The 9,039-nt window shown below is 42.8% G+C and overlaps 1 protein-coding gene across 6 annotated transcripts in view; it reads left to right on the forward strand.

The window, feature by feature from the left end:
• FGD3 (FYVE, RhoGEF and PH domain containing 3) overlaps positions 1-2,005 on the forward strand; it is a 102,570-nt gene extending 100,565 nt beyond the window's left edge. For 5 of the 6 annotated variants that reach the window (XM_042026618.1, XM_042026614.1, XM_042026615.1 and 2 more), the window contains one exon: positions 603-2,005. In XM_042026618.1, coding sequence (XP_041882552.1) covers positions 603-827 — 225 coding nt within the window. In that variant the 3' untranslated portion in view covers positions 828-2,005. The remainder of the gene's footprint in view (positions 1-602) is intronic. The other variant, XR_006015792.1, reaches the window with a different exon arrangement.
• The last annotated feature ends 7,034 nt before the right edge of the window (positions 2,006-9,039 follow it).

Here is a 9,039-nt window from a genome sequence, read left to right on the forward strand (position 1 = left end):
TTAGATCTGTGAGCCAATCTGGCCTTTAAAGGATGGTCAAGAATTTGATCATTGGCTTCCTTGACAACTCTCAAAGGCATCATAAATGACAGAAAATCAAAAGTTCTCTTCTTTCAAAGAGTTTTCCCTTGCCCTTTAGTTGTCTTGGTGTCTCTCAGCGTCCAGCTTTGCTTGATTGCTTCCTTTTAACCAATCCTACAAAATATCCCATGAAGTTCAAAAGAGACAACACCAAACCTTCTCAGCTGGATCCCACTACCTGTACCTAATGCAGAAGAAATTTTGTAAAAGACACCTGCATAAGTTACATGAAATTATATGAAAATCCCTGGCCACATTTACTGTGACAGGAAATCAGTGAAATAAGAATAAAGCAGCAGTAAGTCATTGCTTTTTGCTGGTTTAAGCTGAGCAGTCGATACTGCCCCTTCCCTGCTTTCTATGCTGCAGTGCTAAACAAGGAGCCGAATGCGCCTGTACTGGGACTGCATCCATGCGCTTCCTGCAGTGTGTGCCTGCCGGCTCCATGCAGTGTACCCCCGGGCCTCCCATTTCAGACAGCATTTGTTCCCTAATTTTTACATTTGTTCTCTCTCCTTTAGGATGGACGAAGCCCACGTCCTATCCCTCTGCCTGGCTACGAAGTCAGTTTGCCAGGTTCTGGTGAGAAGTTTGAAGTGAAGCACGTTTTTAAGCTTTGCCAGTCCCATCAAACTCTCTATTTCAGTGCTGAAGATGAAGAGCTGCAGATGAAATGGATGGAAATTCTCACCAAAGCTGCCAAAGGGGAGACTGAGGATACAGCTGAAGGGCTCGGCAACCCATAGAGCAAGTTTCATTTAGTTTCTTTCCTACTTGCTATAAACCATCACTTGAATTTGGTATTCATGGCACTTTGGAATCTGTATGGCTTTATATTTTCATGTGTCTGCATAGGAAATTCAGTGGTTTCTCACCTTTTATTGTAAATTTTTCACGTACAGTAGTTACCTGCCATATATTATGTTAAAGGAAAAAGTAGTTATAGTTGGTGGTGGTGTCAATGCTGGTTTTAAAACAAAAGACAAGGAGAAAAGCATTAATTTTAACAAAGGTAATGGAAAGCCATCAGTCTTTTGTTTTCCTAAATGTATATTTTCCAGTCCTTTTTATTGCTGTTGAGTGCAGGATGTGTATAGTCTGTGATTAGTTCTATAAATGCTGCCTTTTAAGTTAAATGTTGTAAAGGCTTGTGCTGTCCGCTGACATTCCATTCTCTGCCTCGCCTTCCTGGTAAGGTCTTTGTGATGTGTGAGCAATGTACTGAGTATTTTCCCGTTGCTAAAACTATGTCTCTGCTATTTTGAGATGACCTGTTCACATGACAAATACTGTAGAAGGGACTTCTAAAAATGACTGCAAATGGTGCAGAACAGAACATGAAGAAGCCTCATTGATTTTAAGCATTTATTATATTGATTGCTTTCTTTTGGAACCAGTACCTTCCTTCCTTCTATTGGAACCCATTTTGATGTAAGTGAACAAACATTTTATACTGCAAACTGGGTTATGATCAATAAACAAGAACATTTTTAGTACACACCATACAAAAAGGTGACTTTTTTGTTGTATTGGTTAATTTAAGTGGCCTAGATTTTATTTATATAATTTGTAAATAATGTTTCGTAAGTATTTTAAGAATTTTTTAAAGACCTCAGCTAATTAACAGGATTTAGTGCATAGTATAAGAGATATTTGTATGAACTGAATTTGTAATTTAATTTTCCTGTTCACTTGTTTTTGTCTTATTTTCAAACGTAAATGCTTATCTATTTAAATAAAAATTCCTGCAGTTAACTCCTGAGCCAGATTTCCAAGGCACAGCAAAGTTTAGGTCAACATTTAATATAGGTTAAAAAAAAATATAAAAAGTCCAAAACAAACCAAAAAAAAGGCATGTCTGTTCCTAGTGGTAGTAAGCATGTAGTATCAATCAAAATGAAATAAAATCTGTCACAGTACTGTATTTTTAAATGGTTTGGTTTAACTTTTGTTTCCTCTTCAGCCTTCTACAATTTCTATTGGTAGAGAGGAAGAAATGTTCCATACAACCAGAGTTTTTTTTGAATTGTTGAATTTTTTTGATTGTTGAAAATTAGTGATCTGCATCAGTGAGTATTTTTTGGACCTACAGAAAAGGACTTGTCCTTGCTTGGGGTTTGGTTTACTTTTTACATTGGTGTAATAAACCATATATCTGAAGTCCATGATGATAAAAAATTAGAGGCCATGTATTTGATTATCTACTGGGAAATTTTCATGAGACTTGCATCTTTCCTCTCCTCCCTACCCACCATCTCCCAACAGCCAACACAGAAAAGATTTCTTGAAGAGTAGCTTTTACCATGAAAAGGAATTCTTTCCAGTGTGTGTTATTTCTTCTCCCAAGCTTCCTTGAAAATATAATGACGTAGAGTGCTTGCCTTGAAAATTTACTCATTTAGTAACATTTCTGGTTTGGAGGTGGGGTTTTTGTTTGTTTGTTTGTGTTAACATTCTATCATTCTATGATTCTAAGCAAATCAAGGGAAATGTGCTTAGTGAACACATTAACAGAACATGCAGTAATGCAACAGCAAAGCACCCTCAGAGAACGGACCCAGGCTGTTGAATGCTACAGAATGCTGTTGTAGGAGAGTCTCTCTTGGTCTGCATTGATTGACCAGCAACAGGGTCCCAGAACACAGTGCTGCTGTGAAATCAGAATCAAATCCTCTGAGAAATCACTACACGTCTCTGAAGGCTTGTCCTAAATTTACAGCAGGATCTAATCTTGTCCAGATTAAAGGCTGGAGGGTTAGGACCTTTGTTTAATTCTCCTTCCTCATCTTCTCTCATTTGGAAGGAAGTGGGAACTCCCAAAGCTGAAGAAATAGGCATCACTGACACGATTTGTCATTAAAGCTGTAAGCTTTAGACTTTCCTTTGTCATAAAATCTGTTGTTCTGAGCTCAGCCCGCTTCTCTGCAGGGGTTAGCACAGGGCTTCAGCATCCCATGGGTCCTACCTAGGCCTTCGTATTAGTGCACAAATAAGATTTAAGCCACTAATAGCCCCTTTCTAGCTCTGCATAGAGCGGAACTATATATGTTGGCCATGATAAGACCAGAGAAAAAAATTTAGTTGTGGCAGCAGCAGTTAAGTTTAACCAGGGGACTGAATTTTTATTAAGTGGGGATTAAAAGTACAATACCCATAGCTGCGGTGTCCTGACATCAGCACATTTCAGAAAAGATGCCAAAAATCACGCAATAAGCCGAGAACGCTCTCTGTGCATGAGGGATGTGGCCTGTGGAGGTGCACCAACAAACCCTCTCTCTCCCCTTTGCTGCTTGCAACTATGAAATAAAACACACCAGGTCTTTGTGACTCTGCCTGTCAGGTCAAGGCAGCAGACCCTACCTACCTCATAGCCACAACATTCCTGCCCTGGGCATGGCTGGGGCAGAATTCAAGCTGTGGTGCTCTGGGCCCTCAGGTACTGCAGGATCCCAGAATTCTGCTGTGTTTGGGGGCTAAACCTCACAAATCTGTGAGAGCTTGCTCAGTCCTTCCTGTTAACAGTTGGATTAACCTTTCCTTTGGCCAGCTGGAGAAGCCTTTCCTTTGTTTCTCCAGGAGCTGCTGTCTCTCTCCAAGGTGCCCATAATCTCTTGCCTGAATTAAACTGGCGTCTGTAATTTTTTTCTTTTTTTTCTTTAAATTGACAATCACAGATTAAGGATTTGAACAACCCTGGATCTATTTCAGGAAGATTTCATTAACAAATCAATTAGCTGTATTTAATCTCATTCACACACATTTTTCATTCTGAGTGCTTTTTTATTAATTTTCCTATTCTGCTAAAATGTGGTGTATGCCAGTAGAAAGAAGAGCTGGCAAAGGCAAAATACAAAGAGCTGGCAAGGACAAGGGAAAAAGGCAGCGACAGAGCAGACAGAGGGGGCCAGTCTCCAATTATTTATTTCCTTCCTTGAGGTGGAATGCATGTTGGTGGGTGGCTAATTTTGCAGGTGGTGAGCAGTGCAGTAACCAGGATGAGGAACAACACAGAATTATGACTTGGAGAGACACAGCATTCCAGAAATTAGCTGAATCCAGTTGATCCACCTACATCTTCTCCACCTATATTTGAGCCTTTGGTGCTGTACAAGCAATACCTGAGCTCTACCACTGTGACCCTTGGAGCTTGGACAAGACTCACTGTCAACACCAAGACTACAGGAAAGCAAACCAGTCAATGAAGAGGTTTCGTTTGAAATTAATGTCTCCACTTAAAATGATGAAGAAGGAATGTAAAATTATCAAGGCAGAAGTTGTGTTTTTGCTAAATGATGTGTGACTTTTTAGTATCTCTGGTCCCAAATGGTATCTAAAGAACCCGGTATATTGTGTGCAGGGTCCATCAGGGACAAAAGTAGGCATGGACAAATCTTCTGAGAAATAGGAGAACTGTGAAATGTGTGAAATGGATAGACCTTACCTGCTGTGCCTGCTGTGGACCATCAGCTCCAGGGACTCTGGGCCAGGTTTTCACAGAGGCAAATGGGACTGATTCATTCAGATGGATTATTTATTATCTACCTTAATCTTCTATAAAAAGGCTAGATTTCAGTGTGCTCATCTGGTTTATTCATTCTCCAGCCTCTGTGTTGTCTATGATGGGTTACACAGGGTTCATTGACTGCTTTTCAAAATGAGAATGAATATGAGGTTTTAGGAGAACTAGTGCCACCATATCAATGTCTTGTTGTGATCAAAGGAGGGCTTTTGCTAAATCATAGAATCACAGTATCATTTGGATTGGAAGGGACCTTAAGATCATCTTGTTCCACCTCCTGCCATTGGCAGGGACACCTTCCACTAGACCAGGGTGTTCTAAGCCCTGTCCAACCTGGCCTTGGACACTTCCACTGATGGGGCAGCCACAGCTTCTCTGGGAACCTGTGCCAAGGCCTCACCACCCTTACAGGAAAGAATTAAATCTGAACCCCATGAGTCCCCACGAGGTAAGCACAATCACAACCACTACCTGCATGTAAAACTGCTTCTAAAGGTGATGCAGGGGAGGGAATGTACATCCCAGATCTTTCTTCTGTGCTCACGGAATTCCTTGTCACTGACAGATGCTCACAGCTGCTTCAGAGAGAAAGATGACAAAGCTGTGAGTTTCTTGTTTGATGCTGGAGCTGCTTAAAGAGATAAAATACAGTAGAGCAGTGAAAATGAGGAATATGTTTTTATGTCCATTATAAACATCCTTACAGGTGGAAAAAAGTAATTATTGTGCTTGGGCACATTGGGACTGTGCGTATGCCAGTCTCCCTTCTCCAACAGTGATGTGGAGATGAGGCTGGTGGCTTTGGGAGGTGAGCACCTGTACCTGCTCAGAGCACACAGCATAGCCGGGTGAGGAACCTGTCTCCAGCCGTGGCCAAAGCAGATGTGAAGGAACATGTATAGATGTGTGACTCCCAGCTGCCTGACACTCAAAAGATATCCCAAGCTGGAGATGGTACCTGGCCTTTAACAACCCCTCAGAGGATTTTTGTCCTAGAACTTAGCTGATGATTTTTTTCACTGTAAAATTTTTTTTTTTACTATCCACAATATCCTGTGTCAAAGAATTCTGTAGCTAAACCCCACCTTGGCTAGAAAGATTTTTCCCTTTTTTTGAAGCTGCAGTGCTGGCACCTTCTAGGTCTGGCCTGGGAGCACCACTGAACAGCTCCCCTTTAACCTTCCTCAGGACCCTGAGGGTGCACAGAACTCTCCTGGGTCTTCCCAGGTGTCTCTTTCTGTGGCTACAGTGTCTGGACTGGTTTTTTGTTCCTTGCTGGGTAGCTCCGACCACATTTTCTTCCCCTCCTTGAATCTCCTTTCTTTGACCACACAGGACATGAGGTGGGTCAAGGACAGATGCTGGGGCAGGCAACTTCTGTTTTCACATTTCTGTCCCAGACTGTTTATGTCTGGGGCAAAAATATTTGGCTATTTTTCCTCTTCAGCATCTTGTGCCACTTTGACTGTCTTTGATGTCTTGAACAACAGTGATGTGTCAGGACTTCGCTGGTGGGCAATATTTCCCTTATTCAGTCCCTTAAACCAGGTGGAAGAAGAAATATTAACCATTATCAGCACAGGCTGTTTTGAAGTTGATGCTAGACATGTATATGCATATCCTTCAGTCACTGCCCTTTGCTAAATGAGCAGACTGACAATGTTGCAGAGCATCTGTGCAATTATACTTGAATGCACCACTTAGAGACTGTGACAAACCCATTACGTGAATTGAAAAGGGCAAAAGGTTAAAATAAAAATGGCTTAATAAAATTGCAACAATCCATTTAAAACTGCGCAGGGGAAATGCAGAACTGTGAAAAGCACTGAGCATCCACCATAAAATAAAATAAATCTTTATTTGCTAGAATGGACACTGGGAAGCTCCTTAGCTGATACAAATAGATGGATTTAGTTACAACTGTCTGTTAAGTTAGGTGAGGATCTGACCATACAGCTTTGTTTGATCTTTAAGCACTTCTGCTTCCTGCTAAGCCTTAGGTAATAAGTGTTTTACAGCACAGCTTTTGCTGTCCCTAGATGCACAGCAGACTTGAGGAGGATTCCACTCCACGTAGAGTCATTTGGAGACAAGGGCTCAGCAGGTTTTCATTGCTCTTGGCTTGCAAATAGTTAATGTTCTCCCTCAACAGTGAATTTTCCCCCATTTCTCCTAGCACAGAGAAAACCTGACACTACAGCATTATTCCAATAGCTGCTATTTTTTTTTGCCTGAGAGATCAATTTTGTGTCAAATTTTTGGCATAGTAGCAATTCTTCCCCGATTTCTGAAGTATGCACTAGGCTTAGGATAATAATGCATTTCTGTAAGTCTGTAATGAAGTCATCACTCAGGAACAGCACGCTAATGCTTTACTATGTTCCTTAGAGATCGCTTCCTGTTTTGAAGAGATAAAAACAAATCCAATATGCATCTCATGCAAGGGCCTAAAGCAGTCACTGGTATCACATGGGCTCAATCCTCTTCCGAGTTACACAGATCAAATCCCCAGGATTTATTTGACCTGAGGGCTTGGCATATGTGCCAACTGCACCACAGAAACCTTACCCCGGCGCTGTGGTTCGGGACAGGTTCGGAGCAGATTCCACCAAGTGAGTGGTGTTTCTCTGAAATGAGGGAAATTTACTTGATGCTGATATTCACAAGGGCATCGAGTGGTAGGACAAGGGGAAACACCTGTAAGCTGAAGGAGAGCAGTGTTAGACTGGATATTAGGAAAAAATTCTTTACTAGAAGGGTGGGGAGGCCCTGGCACAGATTGCCCAGAGCAGCTGTGGCTGCCCCTGGATCCCTGGCAGTGTCCAAGGCCAGGCTGGACAGCGCTTGGAGCAGCCTGGGATGGTGGAAGGTGTCCCCACCCATGGTAGGGGGTGGAACTGGATGGACTTTAAGGTCCCTTAACCATTCTGTTTCTATGTTTAATTTAGCCTTATAAAATATAGAGCTCATCTCTGGTAGAGAATAACCAGATATAGAATGAATATCCTGACATTTGTAAAAAATAGACATTAGGAGAAGGAAATTAATAAATCAATTTGCAAGGCCACGTCTGCTTAACTGGAACCATGCTGATTAGCCCCAAACAATGCTGGAGGAGATAGCTTGCATGAGTGCTCACAGCAATATTTTATCTTGGATTGAAGACACAAATGGTTGTTCTCAGAATGTTTGTTTTTCCAAGCTACTGACAAACAGAATGTGTACTGATGCCACTTGGCCTGTCACACTATATTTACTCATTTCTATAACAGAAGGAACAAAAATGTTCCCTCTTCAAATTAGCTTAGCATTTTCAGGCGCTGATGGGATATATGTAGCTGTGTGCTGCTGTGTTTTTCTATACTGTGTGCACTGCACTGCACTTAATAGTAATACATGAAAGTAGTTCCTGAGCTGTGGCCCCAAGCTGAATCCACCACCTCCCTAACATCTACTAGAAAAAAGGAAAACACACTGGAGTTTGCAGCAGGCAAGCAGGTCACTTGTTATCAGCCATAAGCCATCTTTACATGAGCACCACAGAGCTCTGTGCCACTGATAGCCCAGGGGAGTCGCTGGAGGAGCCAAAATGTAACTGGGTGTGGGCATACATGATGTCCTTGGCAGAAAGGATTCTCCAGGTCCTTGTGTGCAGTGTTCCTCGGCACAGGACCAGGCTGGTTTCTTCCACACTGAGGAGTTCCCAGCATTACTCCTCTCTGCTGAGAGAAGCAGTACTTTATTCCCACATCTATCACAGAATCACAGAATGGTTTGGGTTGGCAGTAACCTTAAAGCCCGTCTCGTTCCACCCCTTGCCTCGAGTGCTGTGTCCAGTTCTGGGCCCCTCAGTTTAGGAAAGATGTTGAGATGCTGGAGCATGTCCAGAGAAGGGCAACAAGGCTGGTGAAGGGTCTGGAACACAAGTCCTGTGAGGAGTGGTTGAGGAAGCTGGTGTTGTTTATCCTGGAGCAGAGGAGACTCAGGGGTGACCTTATCACTCTCTACACCTCCCGGGCAGGAGGGTGCAGCCAGGTGGAGGTTGGTCTCCTCTCCCAGGCAGTCAGCAAGAGGACGAGAGGACACAGCTTTAAGCTGCATCAGGGGAAGCTTAGGCTGAACATTAGGAAAAAATTCCTCACAGAAAGAGTGATAGGGCATTGGAATGGGCTGCCCAGGGAGGTGGTGGAGTCACCATCCCTGGAGGTGTTTAAGAAAAGACTGGATGCGGTACTCAGTGCCATGGTCTAGTTGACAAGGTGGTTTTAGGTCATAGGTTGGACTCAGTGATCTCAAAGATCTTTTCCAACCTAATTAATTCTGTGATTGTGTGGGTGAAACCTAGAGCTGGGAGAGGAAAAGCCAGGTGGCAGAGTGAAGCCACCTCCCTGGGGCAGCAGCACGACTGATCCAGCACCCTGGGGGATGGGAACAGCTCT

The sequence above is a fragment of the Corvus kubaryi genome, unplaced genomic scaffold (genome assembly GCF_017639235.1).
Source record: "Corvus kubaryi isolate FWS band 111438036 unplaced genomic scaffold, C.kubaryi_AGA036_p1.0 37285, whole genome shotgun sequence".
NCBI lineage: Eukaryota > Metazoa > Chordata > Aves > Passeriformes > Corvidae > Corvus > Corvus kubaryi.